This window comes from Paramisgurnus dabryanus, chromosome 20 (assembly GCF_030506205.2).
Source record: "Paramisgurnus dabryanus chromosome 20, PD_genome_1.1, whole genome shotgun sequence".
In the NCBI taxonomy this organism is placed as follows: Eukaryota; Metazoa; Chordata; class Actinopteri; order Cypriniformes; family Cobitidae; genus Paramisgurnus; species Paramisgurnus dabryanus.
Window position 1 is genome coordinate 31,225,024 of NC_133356.1, and position 25,983 is coordinate 31,251,006.

At 36.6% G+C, this 25,983-nt stretch overlaps 1 protein-coding gene across 1 annotated transcript in view; it reads left to right on the forward strand.

Annotated features, from left to right (window-relative positions):
• Positions 1-25,983, forward strand: part of csmd1a (CUB and Sushi multiple domains 1a) — a 667,584-nt gene that overhangs the window by 581,683 nt on the left and 59,918 nt on the right. The window contains exons 41-48 of the mRNA XM_065250481.2: positions 5,682-5,891; positions 6,609-6,797; positions 9,631-9,808; positions 11,579-11,724; positions 12,196-12,276; positions 12,373-12,486; positions 17,394-17,582; positions 19,049-19,195. Of these exons, the coding sequence (XP_065106553.1) occupies positions 5,682-5,891; positions 6,609-6,797; positions 9,631-9,808; positions 11,579-11,724; positions 12,196-12,276; positions 12,373-12,486; positions 17,394-17,582; positions 19,049-19,195 (1,254 nt within the window). The remainder of the gene's footprint in view (positions 1-5,681; positions 5,892-6,608; positions 6,798-9,630; positions 9,809-11,578; positions 11,725-12,195; positions 12,277-12,372; positions 12,487-17,393; positions 17,583-19,048; positions 19,196-25,983) is intronic.

The following is a 25,983-nucleotide window of genomic DNA, read 5'->3' on the forward strand; positions in this document are numbered from 1 at the left end:
CAGATTTTTTTTAACTTAAAGCCTTCACTGTCTGTTGGTAAGGGAGTGAGGAGCTGTAGCTCATTTGCATTTAAAGGAACAGACATGAAAAATAGCGCTTTTTTGCTCCACCCAAATAGGTATGTTTTGGACATGTTATAATAAATGATGTGTGGGGTATTTTGATCTGAAACTTCGCAGACACATTCTAGTCACATCTGAGACTTATATTAAATCTTGTAAAAATGATCATAATATTTGGCCTTTAAGCCATAAATTGTTTCATTGGCTTCAATGGTAAGACCTACGTTCCTTGAGTAGATTATTTACTTTAAGGCACGTAAAGTGCAAACTTTTGCATTAGCCAGTTACCCAGATAGACACCCAAAAAATAAGGAATGACCTCGGGTTGAAAAGTGGCACTTACTTTATATTCAATGGCTCTTCCCTCTCAACACAAGCTGTTATTTGGTTTCATTTATCTCTACTTTTGAGATGTTGTTTGAGACTTTGGGCATTGAATTCAACTCTCTGAACTCATTTAGCTGTGCCCCATTTCCCGTCTCCCACCTCACAGTTCAAATGAGCAAAGAACAAAAGAACCATTTCAGACGTTAACAAGGTAATTGCACGTCATTTAAAAAAGCCATTCACACTTTTCCTGGAGCACAAATATTTCTCCTCCACTCCCCTCTAACTTGGAGGAAAACAGTGTAACATTGAGATATCCAAAAGCAATTTTCTGCCCTATCAAGCAGCCCCGGCACACGCTACGGCAAAAACGATCATGTCTGTGCTGTGTAGCAAAAATGCATTAGCTTTCACTGTTAACAGGGTACAATCATTTAAATAAGGCACACAGATGGCTTTGTGGAGACTGATTATAGCTTTTAGGACAGTCTGAATAGGTAGAGTTAAGTGCAGTTAGAGGATAGCACCGCGTCAGAATGACAATAAAGCTAATCTATCAGAGTACCGCCTGGGACGTCTCAATGCAAAGCTTTCTGTGATCGGCATCGAACAGCAAATCTTTTGTTGTCGTATCATCCGGCGATCTTCTTTCTATGTAACCAATATCAAGCCAAAAGTTTGATTGGAGACAAAGACGAGATAATTGTTGAAGACGAGGTGAAGTTAATAGTATGTAATTATAATATATTGCAGTAGCATCTTTTCTGTCAGCTTGAAGCTACGCATGATGCATTTTGGCGTTTCAGTGTTTTCTTTTGATTAAAAGCGCAGACGCAGAGCCAAAAATAAGCCACTGTTGTGTAGTTACTAAGAAACGGTGTCCTGGCACAATAATAATCGCATCAACACAGTGAAAGACTTACAGTGGAGTCTGACATCACATTGAAAATCGTTTGCCTTCAAAACTGGTAATAAACTAAGTTTTAGCAAGACATAAAGTCACTAGACACACCAATTCAGTACTTTTAACTAATTCCCTGTTAGCTTTTGTTTGGGTATAAAGCACATACCTGTATTAATGAATTACCATATTCCACATGCCTTAATTCTTATATATCCCTAAACTTAAACTCTTCAACAAGTACCTTATATTAGTATTCGTATGCTGTAAATTAGGAGTTTATTGAGACTAATAGCTAATATGTATATGTTTTCCCCATACTAAAGTGTTATCATTAAATATAAACAGATTTTTCATGTTGGCAAACTATGAACAATCGAGTTGTATACTGTAGTCCAGAGCTTCCCAAACTTCAGAGTGGTATATAAGGCCCCCCAAAACATAACAAAAGCTCCACGACCCACTGCCCCCATTTGTATACAGTTGAAAGAAAAAGTATGTGAACCCTTTGGGCTTACTTGGATTTCTTCATAAATTGGTCATAAAATGTGTTCTGATCTTCATCTAAGTCACAACGATAGAGAAACACAATCTGCTTAAACTTATACCGCACAAACATTATACGTTTTCATGTTTTTATTGAACACAACATGTAAACATTCATAGTGCAGGGTGGAAAAAGTATGTGAAACCCTAGGCTAATGACTTCTCCAAGAGCTAATTGGAGCCAGGAGTCAGCCAACCTGGGGTCCAATCAATGTGATGAGATTGGATGTGTTGATTAAAGCTGCCCTGTCCAATAAAAAACACACACCAGTTTTGAGTTTGCTGTTCTGAAGAAGCATTGTCTGATGTGGACCATGCCTCGCACAAAAGAGCTCTCAGAAGACCTACGATCAAGAATTGTTGACTTACATAAAGCTGGAAAGGGCTACAAAAGTATATCTAAAAGCCTTGATGTCCATGTGTCCACAGTAAAACAGATTGTCTACAAATGGAGAAAGTTCAGCACTGTTGCTACACTCCCTAGGCGTGGTCGTCCTGTAAAGATGACTGCAAGAGCACAGCGCAGAATGCTCAATGAGGTGAAGAAGAATCCTAGAGTGTCAGCTAAAGACTTACAGAAATCTCTGACACATGCTAACATTTTTGTTGACAAATCTACAATAAGGAAAACATTAAACAAGAATGGACTTCATAGGGAGGACACCACGGAGGAAGCCACTGCTGTCCAAAAAAAAAACATTGCAGCACGTTTGAAGTTTGCAAAAGAGCACCTGGATGTTCCACAGCACTACTGGCAAAACATTCTGTGGACAGATGAAACCAAAATTAAGTTGTTTGGAAAGAACACACAACGCTATGTGTGGAGAACAAAAGGCACAGCACACCAACATCAAAACCTCATCCCAACTGTGAAATATGGTGGAGGGGGCATCATGGTTTGGGGCTGCTTTGCTGCCTCAGGCCCTGGACGGATTACTGTCATCGATGGAAAAATGAATTCCAAAGTTGATCAAGACTTAAGAAAACTTAAGACCATCTGTCCGCCAACTGAAGCTTAACAGAGGATGGACGATGCAACAGGACAACGACGCAAAGCATAGAAGTAAATCAACAACAGAATGGCTTCAACAGAAGAAAATACGCCTTCTGGAGTGGCCCAGTCAGAATCCTGACCTCAACCCGATTGAGATGCTGTGGCATGACCTCAAGAGAGCGATTCACACCAGACATCCCAGGAATATTGCTGAACTGAAACACTTTTGTAAAGAGGAATGGTTCAAATTTTCTCCTGACCGTTGTGCAGGTCTGATCCGCAACTATAGGAAACGTTTGGTTGAGGTTATTGCTGCCAAAGGAGGGTCAACCAGTTATTAAACCCAAAGGTTCACATACTTTTTCCAACCTGCACTATGAATGTTTACATGTTGTGTTCAATAAAAACATGAAAACGTATAATGTTTGTGCGGTATTAGTTTAAGCAGACTGTGTTTCTCTATTGTTGTGACTTAGATGAAGATCAGAACACATTTTATGACCAATTTATGAAGAAATCCAAGTAAGCCCAAAGGGTTCACATACTTTTTCTTTCAACTGTATTACATATATTTAATAGAGCAGATTGTCAACATTTATTCATTTTTGAGAATCTCATGTGAAATATGAGAAGTATAAAATGTAATATTTTTATATTTTGGTGAAAGATGACATTCTTTACACATATATTATAACCCATAACACTACATACTTTCTGCATACTATTTACAATCACTTTGCATTAAAGTGTTTAACAGAAGCTACATAGTTCACAAATCTATTGCAATCAATTACACAGCTATGTTTTTAAAAAATATATATAAAATCTAAAATCATTTACAAGCAATGTATCTCACTTTATTATAATGGAATTTTTTTATATGCGTTATGTTTATGTAATAAGGAAGAAAAAAATCATATTTCAGAACAATTTAAATATTTTAATAATTTTAATATTTTGATTTTTGCCTAGCCAAGGCCCTCCTGCAGTACTGCTACGGCCCACTGGGGGGCCGGGGCCCACAATTTGGGATGCACTGCTGTCATAAAAAAAATAATTCTTGTTAACTTTGTAATGCAAAATGTACCGAGCCCCTAAGGGGACACTGGAGTAAAAAAATCTAAAGTTTAGTTTCATGTGCTCACGTGAAACTTTCATGTGCTCACATGAAACCTTTTGTGCTCACGTGCGCGCGCGATAGTTTCACGTGAGCGTGCAAAACTAAACTTTAAAAAAAATTCTGCACATGAAGGTTTCGCGTGAGCACATGAAAGTTTCACAAGAGCACATGAAAGTTTCACGTGAGCACATGAAACTAAACTTAAATTTTGCTCCATGTCCCCTTAGGGACTCCGTAAAAATGTATTACTGTGAACTTTATTTTATTAAACTAGAACTTTTTTATTTTTATGTTATTTTAAGTGTAGATGTGGTCACGGCGCACTCTTTTTTTTCTGGCCCATCAGCTCCGCAGCGAGTTGAAATTTTTCTACTTTACAGAATGTCGCATCTGCAACACAGTCCAGCCAATCAACATCATGTAAACGTTGGTTGCGTCTGAAACCGAAGGCAGCTGACTTGTTGCCTTGCTGCCTCATAAGGCAATGACTTTGGCAGCATAAAGGGAAAGCACATTCGGACAGCCTTTATAGGCAGTGTAATAAAATTCAGTTTGAAATATAAACAGAGAGCACCTTTGTTATAACTAATCCCGTTTTTTAAAACTGCAATAGTTATTTCTCACTAGAAATGCAAAAAAATGTGTAAAAAGCGGAAATATAACTTTATTTACACTAAATTTGTGATCCACCAACTTAATTTACCGCCATTTTATTTTTTCGAACGCGAAAGGAATCATTTGAATGATTTCAGAGGCAGCCATTGTGTCATTCTGTATTAACTCAAGATGGAGGGAGAGCTGATCAAAGAGGTCAGACAAGGATACAGAGCTGTATTATTTGTTAAAGCAACACTATGTAGTTTCCATGTAAAAATGACATACAGCTCCCCCATGTGGTTGAAAAGCGCAACAGTGCCTGGTATCAGACACTCTTCTGCAGGCAGGGGGAGGGGCGGGGCTGTGTGCTCTACCCTCCACCGCCACTTTCAGAGTGTGCTTGTAGCAGCTAGGAGGCTGCTCAGGTTGCAGCAACAGTACAATTTGTCCAGTTAAAAGTTGTTCTATCACTGAAATAATTTTAGAGACATTATTTAAAGGTAAAAAAACTACATAGTGTTGCTTTAAGCGGCTAGCATTTTGAAACAAACAAATGAAACAATGCATGGAGATGTTTTACTAAACCTATGAAAAGTGGTTGACTCATGGTTGCTTTGCCACAGCAGATGCTATGGGAAGTCAAGTCCCCGAGTGGTTTGGAAAGAAAAATGCCTTTTGGAAAGGTTGCGTTTCCATGCGATTTTATGTGTGTATAAATGGCACTTAGTCTCAAACTTTTGGACACCAATATTTATCTATTTAAATATTTATTTAATAGGAAGTTACAAAAATAAATAAATGTATAAAATAGATTGAACTAATAATCAAATTGTAACTGTTTAATGCTTATATGAAGTTAATCTCTACTGATACGTTTCTGTTCATCTTAATACAGTACATTAATACAGTTTTAAAGAGTTCACAGGGAGCCAATTACTGTGCTTGCAAGTATTTTTTCATATGTAAGTATTAATGGGAGAAACGATTTAGGATTCAGCAATTACCGGTGACTTAAAGCAGAAGATTAAGCAGCAATATTAGCCAATCCCTTTAAATATCCTGTCACTTTAAACATCACTTAAAGAAATTGCCGGTCGCTTTGAAAGTCTAACATGTCGTGGCTTACTCCACAGGGGCGCACATCCAGTTTCTCAACTTCACCTCCGAGGATAACCACGATTTTTTAGAGGTTCGCAACGGGCCGCACCACAGCAGCTCTCTGATTGGCCAGTTCAGCGGCAGCCAGCTCCCACCCCCTCTGCTGAGCAGCACACACGAAACGGTCATCCACTTCTACAGTGACCACTCCCAAAACCGACCTGGCTTCAAACTCACTTACCAAGGTGGGTGACCACCCATCCGTCATTTGCATACGGTCCCTTTTTTCTTTTCAAACATCTGCGGTTCTTGATTTTGTATCGGTTCTTCTGTGCCGGAGTGCAGGCCTTTTACCAGGGTCATTGGAAATCTAAAGATTCACATCCTTTTAGATCACTGTGAGGACACTCCATTATGACAGCCGGGGTCTTGAAAGCATTTGGAAATCAATAAGACGGTGCATTTGGACGTGCACTCGGATTCCTCTTGATATAAATAACTCACCATTGTCTGGTCCCCTCACTTGTAGGTCAGACCGTTCGAATCTCCCTTTTTTATCCACTCCGCTCCTAGTTGAAAAGGGCCTTGATCTGTACCGCTAGACGGGCTGGGGCGGAATACTGATGCCATGTTTTGATACACGGGTTGGAAGATGAATAAATATAATTACAACGGCTGTTGATCATAAACAATGCAATTGAACTGCTGCGTGGGAGATGCTCATTGGCTCAGTTACACCCTAGTTATTGGGAGATTCATACTGATTTACGGAAGACACTATGAAATATATATATATATGTTTATGGATGTTTATGAATGTTTCCCATTTTGAATTGGATCAAATAATTTATATTTATAGTTGATATTTCTGAGATACTTCTGTAAACATCTTTATCATCCACACGATTATTTACTGATATAGATACTGTAGATTAATCTTCTCTGCATGTTTCTTATTTCAGCGTATGAATTACACAATTGTCAAGACCCGCATCCTTTCCACAACGGGTACATCATAAACAGCGATTTCAAAGCGGGCCAGTCCATAACGTTTGAGTGCTTTCCTGGATACGTTTTGATTGGCCACCCTGTGCTAACATGCCAGCATGGATTCAATAGGAAGTGGAACCACCCCTTTCCTCGCTGTGAAGGTAAAGAGAAAGGGAAATAATATAGTGAAGAATCGAGTCCTTTTCCCTCTATCCCTGTTTGGGTTTTATGTGATGAACTGTGATGGGCGTACTGCTACTTTCAGCCTTCAATGGCCTCACTTAAATTTAACTTTTAAAACGAGAAGCATCAATAATTCTTTGACTTTTCGAGACTTACAAAGGTATTATTGTGCACTCCCAAAAGCCTTTTTAACAATGCTCTTTAACTGAAGTGATACTTTGTATTACTAATACAATAAGAACCATTGAGTTTTAAAAGCACATCCTTTGAAGACCCGAGCAGTGGCGACGTGTGCTACAGGGAGCTGTTCTAAATTGTAGCCTTGATGATTAGCGTGGGTAGTGTAGTGTGAAAGCCGACCTGTCTTATATCGATCAGTCACTCATCTCGTTCCTCTCGGTCTTCCGATTGCAGGATTTTTTTGTAAGCACTCTATTGTGTTTTGAGCTTTGTGCCAGTAACTTCTGTTTTACCAGCCTTAAAAAAATACTTTGTTCATTTTAACTCTGCCTTCATTAACTGTTATCAAGGCTTTAACTGTGAAGTTTTTAAGAAGACCGTTCAGTAGAAATAAATACTTTTTATGTAATTCAATGTTTTTTATACAATAACAACTTTGTGACCAAGTTGCCAAAACTTCAAATGAAACCACTTTAGATGTAGTCTATACAGTGATGGTTGTAACTAGTTACTGAGTAATTAGGTTGTACTCACACTATCCAAAACAAACCGTGCTCGGGTGCGTTTGACCCCCAAAGCCTGGTTTGTTTGACTAGTGTGATCGCTCTGTTCTGCGCCCGGCCGCGGCGCGATTAACCAATCCAGTTCACTTGGGCTCAGGCGCGGAAGGCTGTGGTGTGAGCGCAATCGCACCTTAGCGTGATTCAAAAGGTGAAGACGTCAGTTGCGCGACCACTCACCTTCATCTGCCTCCGTAAAAACCTTTTGATGCGAGCAGCGGGGTTACGTGAATCTCCGAGCTGCACACGTGACGGATCAACTAAGCAATATGATGACATGTGAGAGGGCTGTCTGTAATCGCGCACCAAACGACTCCAAATAAAAAACACAAGCTTATCATTACGGTGGGTTCCAGTGTTAAGAGAGCGCTTGACTTCCTGCTTTTTTCAAAACAGTCGCATCCTAATGATGAAAGTGCGCCCGGGCTCGGGTCAATAAAAGTACAGTGTGAGTGCGCGCATCTGGGGGAGTAGGGAGGGGTGACAATCGCGCTGGGGCATGGTTTGGTTTGGTTTGGATAATGTGAGTGCGCCCTCAGTTACTGTAATTTAATTGAAAAAGTAAAGTAAGGGATTACTCTTATTTCCTAGTCATTTAATTACAATGACTTCTGATGTAATTGAAGTAAATAATGTGTATGGACTGTAGATCTATGATATCTAATACAATAGTGGATTTAACATCAAAATTTAAAGTCTATGGTTAAAATGTTTTTTTTTTATGTATGCATCATACTTTGGTGAGTGTCGTTTACAATTCTCACTATTAACTGGTTGGTTATTAGGATTACTATTACTGAGATATTGGCTGATTAGTACTACTTAAAAAGCAAAATATTAATGCCTAATCACATTTTACATCCTTAATTCTACCAATACTTAAACTTGAAAAATTAGTTAAAATCAGGGCTAAATGGATTCGGGCCCACAAATTCCACAGATTTAATGCCCGTTATTGACAAGCACACGTACACCGCGCTTGAGCGTGTTTGTGACCATTAACTGTCACTGACAACAAGCACACATACATAGCCTTGCACATTTGTGAGCAGCATTGACAAGTTTCAAATTCGTTTACAAGATGAATGCTCTTGTTATGTTAAATATAAAGTTTACATTGCGGTGTAAACATGATGAAATTATCTTCATACGTGCTTAATTCATAATGAGAATGTATTAACAGAAACTTTTTTTTATTCTGCTATAATATATAACACCATAAACAATAATATATGTCATTTTATATACAAACTATAATTTTATCTTGACATGCACATTATTTGGCTCATGCTGGTCCAGTTTAATTCAGAGGACTCATTTGTGTATTCATTTTCATTGTAAGCCTTTAAAAAGTAATTATTTTAGATGCAGTTTATTATTATTATTATTAATATTTATAGCTTACATTATCTAATATCTTCTAAAAACATTTAAAATCATTCCGCAGATTTTTCCAAAAAAATTCCAGAGAAAAAGCAAAAGTACTGTTTGGAGAGAGTAATTTGTACAGTAATCTAATTACATGATTGAAGATGTTATTAGTAACTAGTAATTCATTACTTTCTTTGAGTAACTTACCCAACACTGATTCTATATGACTTGTATTTCAACACATCTTCAACTGAAATGATATCCTAGTGTGAATTGTAGTTGTTATTCATTGAAAATCTTCTGATTCTCTGAAATGTAATACAATAATAGCGTAATTCAATGTGTTGCAGTAAGTTTGCCGCCAGTGATGCAGCACCGCTTCTCGCATGTGCCTGTTTGAATAAGAATACGATTTGGGAGTTTTTCATGAAAGAACTTTAATTAAAAATCAATGCTTTGTGTTCTTCACAGAAGGCTGTCAAAGCATCAAAAGAATAGGAAGGTGCTACTGTGCTTACTTTATTACTGCTTTTGGTGTTTCGTGTTCCTCTCTAGAGTTTGATAGCTGTGGTCACTACAAACTGTTTGTGTATTCTTCAAAAACTCATTGTGATTTTGTAGCCCACTCTCGGGTTGAGCTCCAAGCATTTTTCAACAAGTAATGTAGTCACGGTCGAGTAATGTTTGCATCTCCATGCAGCTCCTTGTGGCTACAATGTGACGGCTCCAAACGGCACCATTTTCTCACCCGACTACCCAAACGAATACCCGGACTCTCAGGACTGCACTTGGCTCATCACAGTGCCCCACGGTCATGGCGTTTACATCAACTTCACACTGCTCCAGACAGAGCCTGTTACTGACTACATCGCCGTCTGGTGAGCAAAAGTCGCTTAAGGATTCGTTTGGCAAAGATCAGACGAAAACAAGAATTTAAGCTCAGAGAAACTAGACTTATGCTGCTATTGTTGTTGTGCTTTAAACGGATCATTACCCAGATCGAGTGCCACTTTGTTTACCAATATTTGTTCTTGGGGTCGCTGTGCATAGCTATATTTGAGTTGTGTTGGTTGTAAAGCTTTGCAGTCCAAGCAGTGAGGTGATGTCTAGTTTTAACTAATAATAATAACAAAAATAGCAATACCCACAACAGTAATAATAATAGTTATTATTATTATTATTATAAAAATACATTTTGTTGATAATAATAAGTGGTAGCAATAATAATTATATTAAAAATAATGCATCTTCCATAGTAGTATTATTATTGTTATTATTACCCAATAATAATAATAATAATAATAATAAGGTATCGTCCATATTATTATTATTATTATTATTATTATTATTATTATTACAATACATTTTATTGACAATAATAAGTAGTAGCAATAATAATAATAATAATAATAATATTAATAATAATAATAATAATAATAATAATAATGCATCTTCCATATTATTATTATTATTATTATTATTATTATTGTTATTGTTATCATTATTGTTATTATTATTATAACAATACATTTTATTGATAATAATAAGTAGTAGCAATAATAATAATAATGCATCCTCCATATTATTATTAATATTGTTATTATTATTGTTATTATTATTATTATTATTGTTATTATTATTATTATTATTATTATTATTGACACTACTTCTTATTATCAATAAAATGTATTGTTATAATAATAATAATAATAATAATAATAATGCATCTTCCATATTATTATTATTATTATTATTGTTATTATTATTGTTATTATTATTATTATTATTATTATTATAACAATACATTTTATTGATAATAAGAAGTAGTAGCAATATTATTATTATTATTAATAATATTAATACTAATAATAATAATATAATGCATCCTCCATATTATTATTATTATTAATATTATTATTATTATTATTATTATTATTTTTATTAAGGCCTATTTTAGGACCACTTACATTTTTGTATTATAACGGCGCTTTCTTAAGTACATTTAACCTTTAAATTTGCATTACTGAAATGTAAAACACTATGATTGTTTATTTCTTTAATAATTTTCATTATTCTCAAATATGATTTTCATTTGTTTCTGATTAAAACAGCATAAATCGAAGGCAAGTTATATAAAATATTATTCATTTTTCACAGTAATCCGAATTGGGGACTGACTGTGCTTAATAAAAGCTTTTTATTGAACAGTTTTATATACTGAAGTTTTCTAATTAGAATGTAAATGACAGAAACAAACAAAAAGGAAAAAAACTTGTTACGTTTAGCTGTAAGTGCTTGTAAATATTCACTGAATAATGCAAAACACTGCCACTGTGATTAATACGAAGTGAAGCGATGGTGAAAATATACATTTCCAGGCTCTTTTCAGGTAATATTCTCCATTAATCTTCAGTAGCCACTAAACAAGTGGACTAGTCTGTAAAGTCATCATTTATTTTATGCTATTCGTGTTCAAGGCAAGCACGTGTGTAATGTAACGCTTATATTCAACACTCAGCACAATCTCTCCATAATGTGAAAGTAAATCAATTTTCTCCAACCACTCAGAATTTCCAGGCATTATTTTGTTGTTAAATTGGAGCATCACACTTGGTAATGGAATTTCAGTATGTGTTTTCCTCTTCCAGGGATGGCCCAGAGCAGAGTTACCCTCAGCTCGGGATTTTCAGCGGCAACACAGCCCTTGAGTCAGCCTACAGCACTTTCAACCAGGTTCTTATCAGGTTCCACAGCGACTTCTCCACAAGTGGATTCTTTGTCCTCAATTTCCATGGTTAGTTTCTCTTCCAAATGAGAAATGTCGCAGCCCAAGCGCAATGCATACCGTAAAGTACAGCTTGAAATATATTTGAAATATGAGATTCGTCTTGTTTTTATACACTAAGGAGACATGACTGCTGTGGTTCTGATGACATCACATTATTTCTGCAGCTTAGATGAGTCAAAAATAGAAGCTTCTTTCGGCCTTTTTGATAACAGTGTCAGCTTGCGGGCATGTGTTGAACAGCGTGAGAAATCGGAGTGTGAAAATGAACTAGTGTTTCATCAAAACCTCCAACTTTTTTATAAGTCTGGTACATCTGTGAGTTATAGACGTGTGCTTTTATTCTTGAGAAAATCGTGTTGATGCATAGGAACGTATACATCTCGTATGTCTTTTGCCTAAGTTATACTCTGTCGAGTTGTTGAATTAACAAAGGCACTGTGTATCAAGGGCTTCAAAACATCCCTTTTATTTCCTCAGCTTATCGGCTTAAGAAATGCCCACTCCCCCCTTCTGTTGAACAAGCAGAGATATTATATGAAGACCAGGACTACGAAATTGGTATGAACTTTTGGACATTTTCCAAGAATAGGTGCAATAAAAATAGAGTTTGAGAGCAAAACAATTGTGGGATTCAGCTGTTATTCCCCTGTACAGGTGACATCGTCAGGTACAGATGCTTTCCTGGATACACATTGGTTGGCGATGATGAGGTCACCTGTAAGCTGAACTCTCATTTGCAGTTTGAAGGCCCACCCCCAACATGTGAAGGTAAGTGAAGATAAATCTCACAAAAGCGACATGTCAAATTAACACATTACACAGTCTTATTTTTGTGTATTAAAGGAAAAGTATACCCAAAAACTCAATCTCATGTTGTTACAAACCTATATACATTTTCCTGTTCATTGTTCATGAGCCCCATTCACTTCCATAGTAGGAAAAAATAATAAACGGTTTGGTTGCAAACATTCCTTAAAATACCTTTTTTATACCCGTTTGTAACAAAATAAGTAAATGATTACAAAAATGTATTTTTTGGGTGAACTCTTTAATGTTTTATTTCATGCAATACAAAACTATTGGGAATAAACATTGAGAGTTAACAAAAATCCTGAATAATAAAAAAGTTCTTAAAGGTGACATAATGATTGAACGGGGTATTTATCCTTGTTCTGTGATGTGAAATGTAGACAAAACTTTCTTTGTTTGGGTCTGTAATGCCTTAGAAGCTTCCTAAAAACCTCTCTCAGATAGCTCTATTAGGGTGGGGGATTTTAAACAAGTGGTTTTGCACCTATTTGGCTCCCCCTACTGGCTTAACTTGCAATCTCATTACTGATTGGCTGACTTTGCTGCCACTCAAAAAATGTAGCCAATTATTTTAAAGTGGAGGGGCAGTTAGATGCCTGTGATGTCATAAGCATCAGTTTTTCAGATTGGGCCGTTTTCTGGCTGAAATTTCAAAAAGAGGAATTTCTATGAGACTGAGATGTTTAGCATGTCTAGCACTTTTTGTATGTTTGTGAATGCTGCTAGACTACCATTATTCAACAAAGACAAGGTAAAAATGTTTTTTCATTCTCTGTCCCCTTAAAGGGACACAAGGCAGCATTTTTATGTTAATAAATTATCTTCGTAAGTCGGTATATGGTTAAATGAGTCATTACATGACGAATGAAGACTCTCTCGCCCGCCCCTACCGTCTGTAGGAAGAATACCCCACCTGCAAGTTCGCTGTATCCGACCCGGTGTCCTTCAGTCTCGTATAGTCTTAGATATAGAACGCATTTACTCCCAGACACTAGGGGGAGCTAGTAGAGAAATAATACTCAGACTTGCCTTGTGTGCCTTTAAAGGAAAACCTGCTTGTGTCAAAGAATCTTATGGGGCGTACACACCAAACGCAAATTCATCGTTTTGCGCAAGTAGATTACATACAGTCAATGTAAAGATGCGAATAGATGCAAACTCGTATTGGGCGATGTGAAAGTCGTGAATTGGGTGGTGCGATTGCCATTAAAACGTGACTATTCACCTCAAATGTGTTTCTTTGTGCAAGCTGAAAATATTCAACTTAAGCGAAAAATTTGCATGGCACAAAATTAACTCTTCCCCTGCAATTGACGAGTTATCTCGTCAATTAAGAAAAAACATTTGCATATAAAACGTGTTTCTGAATAATTTTTAGGTTATTTTGCAATACCACGATTATCCACTAGATAATCCCAAATTTATGGAAAAACTAAGGCCAAAACGTTATTTACAAATTGTAAACTCTGTTTATATTTTGATAATCATTCTGAATCTGATCTCTAACAAAATTTCTTCACAAAAATTAAATTATTTCACCGTTTGCAAAAAAACTTATTCTTAAAGAAAAATACACATATTTAAGAGTTTATAAACAAAGAAAAAAATATAGATAGGATGAAACAGGTTTTCCCGTTTTGTTTGTTTGTTTGTTTGAAAGCATTGGTATATAATTTTAGAAGAATAATTTTGCTTTAGACATTGGCCTAACTTTCATTATTCAAAACATTTATTCGTTAATTATTTTATTTATTAATTTGTTAAAATGTGACCACATGTTTTTCTGCGATTCGCTTTAAAAGTCCAGCTGAGTGAGGTGTACCAAAGTGTTTAAACATGGCTGAAAATGCCAGGCAGACACTGACTGTAGGTGTTTGTTAGCTTTTTTTAGCTGAGCGCTTTGGCTGCTGCTTTGTTTATCAATCGTTGAAGGATGGGCTGGTTGGTTGTTGTGATATTTGTCCCACCCCTTCTCCACTGTGATTGGACGGCCAAGTGTGAAGTGACACTGCACTGTAAAAAAAAACTTTGCTGCCTTAAATTTTTTTGTTAAATCAACTCAGATTTACAAGTCATGTCAACAGAGATGAGCTTTCACAACTTATAAAATATAGTTCAGAAAAGTCAACTTAATTTTATAAGTTATAACAACTCAACTGTAGTTATAACAACTCATCTCTAGTCAAGAGAAATAATAGTAAGTTGAAATGACTTGTAAATCCGAGTTGATTCAATAAAAAATTTAAGGCAGCAAAGTATTTTTTACAGTGTGATGAGCTGATCGTTTCACCGAAATTTTTAAACTTTTTTCAATCCCCAGCAGCATGGACAAAACTGGCCAGCTGCTGGGGGTTTTAAAAAGTGCCGCGCTTCCATTGTAACCATTAAAAAATGTACGCCGGTCATAAGAAGTGACATTCAAATCATGCACAGTAATACATTGTTGGTATAACTTAAAAAAGTATGTTACCTGGTTGCGTTAAAATGTTATGTTAATTCAAAAATAGTTAACTCAAATTTTAAGGCAAACAGGTTTACTTTTTTAAGTTGAAGCTTTTTTACAGTGTGTAGCTTCCTTGGCAGAGCAATTTATTAGCAACACAAAGGTCACTGGTTGGATCCCATGATTGCACGTACTGATAATATGCATAGGCTGAATACACTGTAAGTCGCATTGGATAAAAGCGTATAAATGTAGAGAAGTGATTAAAGCACAGAGAACGATAGCAAGCAGGTTTTATTTCTGTAGATGATTCTGGTGAAGGGAATAAGAGAAAGGTGAAAATTTTTTGGCTTAAGATCTGAACCTAGCTCATCTTGTCCCTGCGGTCACAGTGACAAAGAGTTTGTTATGGACGAAGCACAGTGATGCATGAAACTGCTAGTAAATTGGAGATGTGATGTTTGAATACTGTCCAATGTTACTGATTTGTGTAATAGTCATTGGTAATGTATTATTTTGGCAATAGCACATTCAACGACATAGAAACCTTTATAACTATAAATGATGAAATTTAACCCCCCAACTTTAAATAGGTTTAAAAGATAACACTTCACATAAATACGTTTCTTTCAAATATTTTTATTGGTAGTGGGCTTTGGTAGCATTCACCTACAAATGTCCACCTGAAAATGAGTTTAGGCATAAAGTTATTAATATTCATGAAGCAAGCAGCATGTGGCGCAGTGCGTTCATAGCACTGCTGAAGAGAGACTACCTTTAGTTAAAACCAAACAAGAGCGTTTGTTGAGTGTTCACAGTTTTAGGTCCAATTATAAACTTTTCTGTCAAAAGTGATAAAGTGACTGATGTTTCTGAAAAGTTTAGTTTTTAAACTTATATAGGTTTATTTCTGGCAACTAGGCTTTTAAAACTATTAAAATATACAGCCGAGATTTTACCTTCCCTGCAGACAGTTTTACTGCCCTCCCCACACAGACGAAAATACTTTTTATATACAAGAAAACTACCAAATTTTTTTATCAAGTTGTCAAGTATTCTTGCAAATTATATACACAAAACAACACAATTATAGTCTGTAAGAGCTTCAACTTGATGTAAACAGATGGAATATGACGCAAGACATTACAGATTTGTTTACAATATATCCAAATCTAAATGACTATCATTAGTCATCATGCACACGTCTCTAGCTACAAAACATTACCTTGGTGACCTAAATAAACCATCAGCGTTCATAAAGCAACAGTGTTCATAACATCACATAAACCAGCTGGAGATTTAATGCACGCAAGCTCATGTAAGACTGTTGGATTGTTGTAAGCACTGAATCAAAATCTGTCAGCTGGTTCGTAACATCGTCACGCTTGCTATCTGGCCATATTTCTTATTCTTGAGTCTAATTTATAATGTCTCCCACTCACTTTTCAGATTATTCCCATCTCTGGTCTAGGCAGGTCACATGGGATAAATCAAAATACTTTATAGGTTTCCATAAGTTTGGTTGGTATCGTCAAACTATGCACACTGTAAAAATTGGTGTAGTTATGCAGCTGTTTGCCAGTAACTTACTGTAGATTTAAAGTAAGTTTAAAGTTAAATGAACATTAAATGTTCTTACAGAATAAAACTATAAAATAACGGGATCATGCAAAGCATTCTGGGAACCAGAAGTCCTCATCATTTCTGTTTTTTTTTCTTCAGATTTCAGATGAGTTTGTTATTTTAGTTTTATTTTGTAAATATAAAGACTTGTTAATGTTTAATGTTCATTTAACTTTAACAAACTGTTGCCAGTAAATAGCATATATTTAAATCTACAGTAAGTTACTGGCAAACAGCTGGCAGTAATCCTGCGCTATATTTTGAGTTTTAGCTTTAAAAATGTACAGCTTGATATTAAGCATCTGAAGTAATGATGTTAGATCATTAGTGTGACGCCTGCAGTCAAAGCCTGTAAAAATGTAATAAATGAAAAGGCGGCACAAAATGCCCCGGAGGAAGCCTTGCATTGTTGTACTTTAACAAATAGACAGTAGCCGACAGCTGTCTTGGGAGCAAGACGGAAAAATGAAATTCAACTTCTCGCTACGGCTTTTAGCTGTAAATCTGAGTAGTTCGCCGTGTCTGTACTTTTTGTACAATGCCATGAAGAAGTTCTGCTAGTTTGTTACCTCCACCTCCTCGCTCACAAGGTGGATTAACACAAAGCTCCAGCTTACTTTGTAGCTTCTCAAACCACAGCTAACGGCCCCTGAGGTGAAACCAGGAGAAGCTTCTGTGCATGTTAAAGAAACTTTCCTCTTTGTATTGGAATACTCAGCTTGCGTTTTGTGTTTTGTTAATGCATTGCTATTTGCTACTAATAGATACGATTACTGCGTTTGCTTTGTATGTGTTACAGCTCAGTGTCCTGCGAACGAGGAGCGCTCCGCTTCCTCTGGAGTGATCCTGAGTCCTGGTTTCCCAAAAAACTATCCCAATTCTCAGACCTGCTCCTGGATCATCAGAGTGCTACCAACCTTCACCATCGCCATTTATGTGGAAATGTTCCAGAGTGAGAAACAGTTTGATGAACTGGAGATCTTTGATGGTAATTTGCTAACTTTTATTATATCAAATCTATATTATATCATTGAAATATGAATCTTTACACATCATGTAGTCAATAATTAAACTGGTTTATGTCTAATGAGCCTGACATACACATAACAATACGGTTTTAGTAGACTATAATATTAGTGAAAATAATAACTTGTGGATTTGTTATTGAATCAGATTGTTTTTTTGTTTATATTGTGCCTTTACAGATTATTACAACAGTGCAAAAATATAATATAAAGTTAAATAACAATTTTAACGAACAAAACACAGCTTTAAGGAAAGAGTAAATAAAACACAAAGCAATTAAATAAAATAAACAAAAAGTTAATATCAGTGTCTTCTAAAAGTTTAAAATCAGATGTTAATTTCGAGTTTGTTTATTGGCCTATTCCTGTTATTTTGTATGTTTCAAATTAAGTAAATATAATATATAATGTACAGTTTTATTCTAATAATATTTTCTTTATTCCTTAAAGGGTTAGTTCACCCCAAAATTATAATTTTATCATAAATCACTAACCCCTGTGTTGTTCGAAGTCCTTCAACTGTCTTCAGAACCCATTGTTGGATTTTTTTTATGAAAACCGGGAGGCTTTTGAATGTCCCATAGATTGCAGTTTGATTTAGATAATCAAGCCCAGAAAATAATGAGAGACATCAGCAAAAAAGGTGTGCCATCAGTAGTTCAATAATAATATTATGTGACGAGAACACTCTTGTGCACCAAAAAATAATACTTAAACTATTTTATTCAACCATTTGTTCATCTATGTACTTGTATATCTATGGTCGGAGTTCAACAACACCAGCTCAGATCATAGATTTTAAAGCTGGCGAAAAAAAATTCAGATTCTCATTCGTGTCTCATCAGTAAAGCCGGTTTGGTGATAAGTAGTAAACCGCTATTACCTGCTTTCACACATTTTACCAAAAGTTATGCAATATCGCGTTCCTAATTGTGGAAGATCGTCTTCGATTATGAACGCAATTTTGCCTTGCTTCTTGGTGAAATACAGCTCTGTGTAGTAAATGCCGCTCCATCTGAAAGCAGGTAATTTACTACTAATCACCGAACCGGCTTTACTGATGAGACACGCATGAGAATCGCAGGCAATTTTTTCCCAAGCTCTAATAGATATACATAGGTAGATGCTGCATTCGGCAGTTACAGACACGTAGCTGGTGGTTTCACAATGCATACGTGAGTTGCATATATGCAGCACATATATTTTTCTGTTTTGGTGTTAAAGGGATAGTTCAGCCAAAAATGAAAACCTCATGATTAAGCCTACTTATAAAAAATAATTCTCAGACCTTGTACACATTGTTTGCTCCCTCATAACCTTTCATATAAACTTTTGCTCATAAAATAAGTTCATATGCCAGGTTGGTGCCCAGCAGATGGTTTGAAATATTTTGCTTTATTTGTTGTGTTTGTGATGTTTAATTTACCAGGGCCATCTGGACAGAGCCCATTGTTGGTGGCTTTGAGTGGGAACCATTCCACACAATTGAATTTCACTAGCAAGACAAACCAGCTGTACCTCAGATGGTCAACCGATCATGCGACCAGCAAGAAAGGCTTTAAAATACGCTACACAGGTTTGATAACCGTCTTCCTGATTGGATCTATAAAATGTACGGGCTTGTTATAGAATTTGTCCAAATATGTATTGCATTTGCCAAGTGCTATGAGAAATGATATTATCGGTGTATAGTGTATTAGTGTTTCCGATAATATAGGGCAGCACATCAGTCATACGGGCATGAGAAAATATTGCTCTTTCACTCTGGCTCTACTCCAACATCCACTGAGCTGCCTACACTTTCTAAAGCAGCATCCTAACTAAAACAAAACCTCAGGCGGGAACCTGCTGCATTACACAAAGAGCTCATCCCATCAAGTACGTGGGATACTCAACTTCTTTACACTTAAGTCATTCTGGGATTGCCTTAAGCATAGATTCAATGTTAGGGAAAGGTGCCTTAAGCATACATTCAATGTCAGCAGCTTACTAGATTGTGGAGAGTCAGAGTGGATTATTACGCACATTTAGGCCTGTCACGATAACAAATTTTGCTAGGCGATAAATTGCCTCGGAATTTATCGCGATAGGCGATAACATTGATGCTCCGGGACCATTATAATAATGCAGATACACCTTTTCAAAGATCTATAAACTTTTATTTCTAAACAATAAGTAATACTGGAACTGGAAGACATTTTAAATATCCACAAGAAATGAACAAAATAACAGGATGATTGCGTTTTAGGTGCATATGCATGTTTGTCGTGTTGCCACTTTTAAGTGCTACGTTATTACCACAAATGCGACATAACGGCTCGTTCAGGTTTAGTGGTTCACCTCGGTCATTAGGTTTAAATCCAAAGTACTCCCACACTGCAGCTGTAGCGTTTGGTTTTGAAACTTGGCTGTTTACACTTGGTATCAAGATGTGTTTTTGATCAGATCACAAGTGGACGAGAGAGACATATCACATTTACACCTGGTATTTAAATCCGTCTCTTTTGTCCACTTTCGACCGCTTCTGTGCTGAATACTGTGAGGGGACGGTCCGTGAGACGGTGGGCGAGTCTCTCCGCTGTCATTTGAACGCCAGCGGGAGTAATTATGAGTTTATATGGACGCAAACTAATATTATGTCGGAGTCCGCTGCTTGTTTAGCAAGTATACATGCTGCACAGTATTTTGTACGTTTATATGTTAGAGCTTTCTCTGAATTTTCAGCGCAATTGATGAAATAAGATCGCGCAACTTTCACACGCTTGCAAAATGAAACTGCGGAGATCACCCGCTTTAGTTTATCAATGAAAGGCTAAAATAGCACTGTTCACCTTGTGTCAGAAAAGTCAGAAAAGACGTAAAACATTGTGATCCGATCGATAAAAACGCATGTTAATGACAAGTGTAAACAGCCTCTAGTAAATCCATCTTTTTCTCCAACTCTCGTCTTAACTAGTGTTTTCTCCTGCTACACTTCTCACGCGGCTCTCATCCTCCTCAGTACTCCTACTGTGATAGGCTACGCCAGGAGTCCCCCTCCCCACACAGATCATGCGACTGACAAATGACTGACGAGGGTTCACTCCTTGTCACTCGTTGCACGGAGCGGTCATCCAGTCTCTTTGGTAGAGAGAGAGAGAGACAAGGAAAACAAACAAGCATGCAAATGTGAATTATCGCGGCCTAAAAAAATGACCGAGCTCATTTTATTTACCGTGCGATTAATCGATTTATCGTTTATCGCGACAGGCCTACGCACATTTCAAGTTTGTTGTTCTGGATGAAAATGCGTGAGATCATGTCACCTTTAAGTTAGTGCTTATTAGGCTATGACTACATGTTGCCTTCCTTTGGGGAACCATTGGGAAGTCTGATATAATGGAGGTCAAAGATCGTGTAATGAATTTTGCTAAATAACTACCAGTGCCTGTGCTTCAACCAGACGTTTCTACCAACAGGCGAACGTGATATACGGCCACAAGCCAAGTGGTCATGATTACTCTCCATCTCTTCACCGCTGCCTCTCTGACAGTGTTTCACACTCTCTCCGTTCATTTGAGTTGATCTTCCTGACACGCCGTGCCCTACGCAAGGCCATTATTTCAGTGTGTGTCGCTCCGTGTTTCCTGTTTATTGAATTTTGGTCATGAGTTGACAGAAGGAGAAAGCGTTACATCACTCAAGAGCTGCTTTCCAAACCCACTGAGTTGCTACAATGTTTGTGGATTGTATAAATCGCTGAAATAATGAGAGGATTTGAACACAAACTTTTATCTAGACCAATCATCTTAAGGAATCAACTTCAAGCCCCGCCTTATTTTTCCTGCGTTGCTAAGTCCGTCGGGCTTTCGTGAAAGAAAATTTGATTTCAATACCACGTTGAATGTTTTACGCTAGGTTTGGTTAATCACTCGCAGCCGAGACCGAACCTCTCAGCAGACTTGTAGTGTGATGATGCATTTGATTTGATCTGTCTGAAGTGAGATTAAGCTTCGACATCCCCCGAGCATCTGCTTTCCTTCTTACGATGGGCAAAGTTGTATTTGTGTTACATTAAAATCAGAATCTAATGATCTGTTCAAATCCATCATGCTGGTTTTCTCTTACATTTTATCTCAGAGTCAAACTTACAAACAGTTTTAATTGTCCCATGAAATTGTCACTAACTGTAATTTTCGTGTTGCATATGAAACGTCGAAAGACTAAATTTCAAATAAAAGTTTATACGCTCGCTTGAGGTGGTTTTTGACTTGTGCAAATTAGAATAAATGCGAATAATGGAATATGGAAACGTATTTGAAGAATAAATTAAACCCATGGGACTGGCCATCTAGCTCTTTTCGGTATCGTTGTCTTTCCCTTGGGGCCCAACATCGTCACAATGCCCTTGCTGCTATTGCCTTCAATAAAAAGTCTGCATTGCTTCTTCTGTGCACAGCATTCAGTTTGGCAATTACAAGCTGCACTGCTAGTAAATTTAAAACTTGCCCAATCGTAACTAATTGGGTCATTCTACAGAAAAGGTGGAATTCGGGTGATGTAAATCTGCTTAAATGAACTTCTTTCAACATACCCAAAACTTCTTTAATAGCATAAATTAACTTGTCAAATCTATAAATCTGCAAAATGGGGAGCTTAATCTATTTTTTTACTTTTTAATACATTTTAATAAAAAATCCATGAGTCATTTATTTGTCATTGGTGTTACCTGTTAAACAACATTAATATTGATTCTTTGATCTGATCTTTACCCAGCATTGTATGAAATTATTTAATTCTCAGTTTGACTTTTTTCTTTAAATCGAACAAAAACAAAAATATTCAACCAAAAAGTCTTTGATGCAAAGACTGAAATATCAACAATGTCTTACATCCCATATCAACAACAAAATATTACTAGAAAGTACAAGAAAATACATTCATAACACCTAAACTTGGTTTAACACCAATGACAAAATTAGAATATAATAATAGATAATGAATATGATAAAACTTTTGGGGCCCTATTTTAACGATCTAAGCGCATTGTCTAAAGCGCACAGCACAACCTCTAAATGTGCGTGTCCGAATCCACTTTTGCTAATTTAACGATGGGAAAAATGTTTTTTGCGCCGAGCGCATGGTCGAAAAGGGTAGGTCCTATTGTAATGGAAGTATTTTGGGCGTAACGTGCAGTAAACCAATGAGAGTCTCAGCTTTCATCCCCTTTAAAAGCCAGTTGCGCTGGCGCTATGTCTAATCCCTATTTAGATGACGGACTTTGTAAACTGAAAAACTAAGTGAAGGAAGAAGATCACCAGTTTAGGATTAATGTTAAATAATTGTGTTGTTTTTCACTTGTATTGAAATTGTTATTTTTTTATTAAAACCTTTAAAACCCGTTTTCTTTTAGTCATGGAAGTAAAAAGCAGGCTTGTAATTGCTTTAAATGTATGGCTATCCAATATCATCAAAAAATAATTTACAAGTATGTAAGATAAGGTTTGTACTCTAAAAATACTTTATTTGTAACAAACAGGAGATAAAGAATTTACAAACGGCTCTCCTCACGTTTCAGCACTTTGGACAGCCATAAATCCGCGAGGTAGCATTAAAAAACATTTAAAAACAGACGCATTTGTTCAAAGCAAAGCATTTATTTACTTACCAGGTTACAGGTGAAGCAGCTCTTTGTGTCTTCTAAGTCTCATCATCGGTCCTCATTTATGTCCAAGAGACTCAATAATAATCTTTTACATTCAATCCTTTAATCTTTCATATTTTAAAGCATTTTTGTGCTGCTGCGCATTCATGTACCTTGTGATAAGCAAACCCGCGTTGTCCTCCCGTGTATAGGCGCATTTTACTAATGCGCTCTTTAAATAACATAAAACACATTGCGCACATTGTTTTTGTTGGTCAATGGCGTAGTCTATTTTAGTTGCCTCAAAATAGCAACGCGCCAACAATGCGCCTGAACACACCTCGTTTTCAGACCAGAACACCCATGAGCGCAAAAGGGGGCGCAAATGCATTTGCTATTTAAACAACGCGGCGCTAAACGTGAAAATTAGGGTGGAAACTAGCGAAAGACACTTGCGTCGCGCATTGCGCTGCATTGCGCCGGGTGTAAGATAGAGTCCATAAACTTTCATAACATTTTCCATCTTGTTTTGTTTTTATGCTTTTATGTTGTTCAGTTAAAGGAATAGTGCTTAGGAAGTACTCATTAGAGAAGTAACACCAGTGACGGTAACACCTATGACAGTAACACCAATGACGGTAACACCAATGACAGTAACACCAATGACGGTAACACCAAGGACAAATTGCAGAAAAAAAATATTTTTACAAAATGGCTGCCAGGTGCTATTTCATCAAAGATTTAACAATCACATACTTATTCAGTATAATGTATTTTTATGTAAAGATTTTAACACGCCCAGCTATAACAAAGAGTAACACTAATGACATCCAAAAAATCTTATCTCAAAATTCTTAGATATATCATGATATTTTAGACAACTAAGGTAAGACATCTCACAAACCTTTTGCCTTCCTCCACTGCACTTCTTCCACTGACCTCTTGACCCATGAAAAACTTCAAAGAGCTGATGCATTGTTTCAAAATAAAAGTGCTTTGGGTAGGGTAACACTCAGGGTGCGATTTGCCGGGGGGGATGCGTGGGATTTCCCCCTTTCTGGTCAATGTATCCCTGCCTCTGCTTAATTATTTTTATCCCCGGTGGGGATAAATTTATCCCCCCCTCAAAGTGATCAGTGCTACTACACTAGTGGCGAGACGGATCACAAAACATAGCACTGATCCGTGGTTTGATTAAAGTCAATTTTGTTTTAAAATGCGCTGCTTTGGCTGGCTCTGATACAGCTGCCGCGCGCAGCCTCTCTGTATTCACCACTCTGCAGACTTGCTCAATGTCCGGCCCACGGCGCTATCTGATTGGTTACAGACCCGGTTACACCTCACGAGTAGCCTATCAACACATGCGAGATGGTTATGGAGCTGTGTGTCGAAACGGTGGAAGGCAGCATATTCATCCGCATATTAATAAAGCGGGAATAAACATCACAATCTGATTATCTGTTTATGATGACAAGCAGAGTTAGTGTCCCAGTCACACCACTGAGAATGGCCGAAGTTACACGCAGATGAGGTGTTTAGCGAGGCGCGGGCGCGTCCAGTTTGCGCAAATGAGGCTAAGTGACTAACACATAATGCATCTGTCTTTTCTATCATTTCACTGTAGCTCCGCATTGCGGTGTAAAGTTAATATTATTACTTTAAAAGCAGCAGTAAAACTGTTTCTACTGTAATGGTTTAACTTTGCAATAAATACATTGTTCATATTTATGTTTAAGTTGACACTACATTGTGCCATACAGTTTTGCCATTCAAGATTTAATTCTTGCGTGTTTTTTCGTTGTGCATGATCACAGCTCATATGTGTGGGGAAAGATAAGCTATTAGAATAAAAATATTGCGTAAGGCTGCTTCATGAGTTAATAAGAAAAAAAGATTTTACAATTCCTGCAAATGCAGTGATGAGTTCATGTTCTCATTATTTATTTTTATGAATTAAAATGTTTTGAAATGTGCTGTGGACAGAGACGCATTATGTCAAGAATGATAAAAAATCGTCAATAAGCTCATAATTTGGGCTAAAATAGTCTAAATGTTAAGTTTTAAAACCATTTTAAAAAGCTGGTTATATTTTGATGTTTCTGCGCAAGTTCAGCAGACAGTGAGGTTCGGGTTTGTTCCGATCAGAGCTCGTGAGCGGAGAGCGCATTTCTGAATATTAGAAATATTTTAATTAGAAATATATAAAAAATAATAATAATATTATAATGGATTTTTGTTAGGTCAGACAATAATTACCAAATTTCTCTCTCATATTGCTCTTCATAACCACTGAAAACAGTCAAAAAAGTAAAAACTAGTGGTGGGTACAAAATAACTCGACGCCTATGAAAACATCCCCCCCTCTGTTTTTTTCACAAATCGCACCCTGGTAACACTAATGACAGAAATTTAGTGGACAAATATGTATTTGAAATTATTCATATTAATAGTGTATTTTTACCATTTCAGTGTTGTAGTAAATTCATACAGGGTTAAAGGTAAATGTAAATTAAAACATGGTTTTAAATAATAAGTACACAGTTCAACTTCCATGTATGATCAAAGGGACAGGGCAATTTTCAGGACCAGACATTTAAAAAGAAGTTTAAAAAAAGGAAAAAAAGAAAATTTATTTAAATAAACTCTCTCATCATTTTAAGGACAGTCTATATTTATTAAATATATATCATTATGGGATTATTGGGTCAAATTAAATGACTAAGGGGTCTGCAAACGCAAGG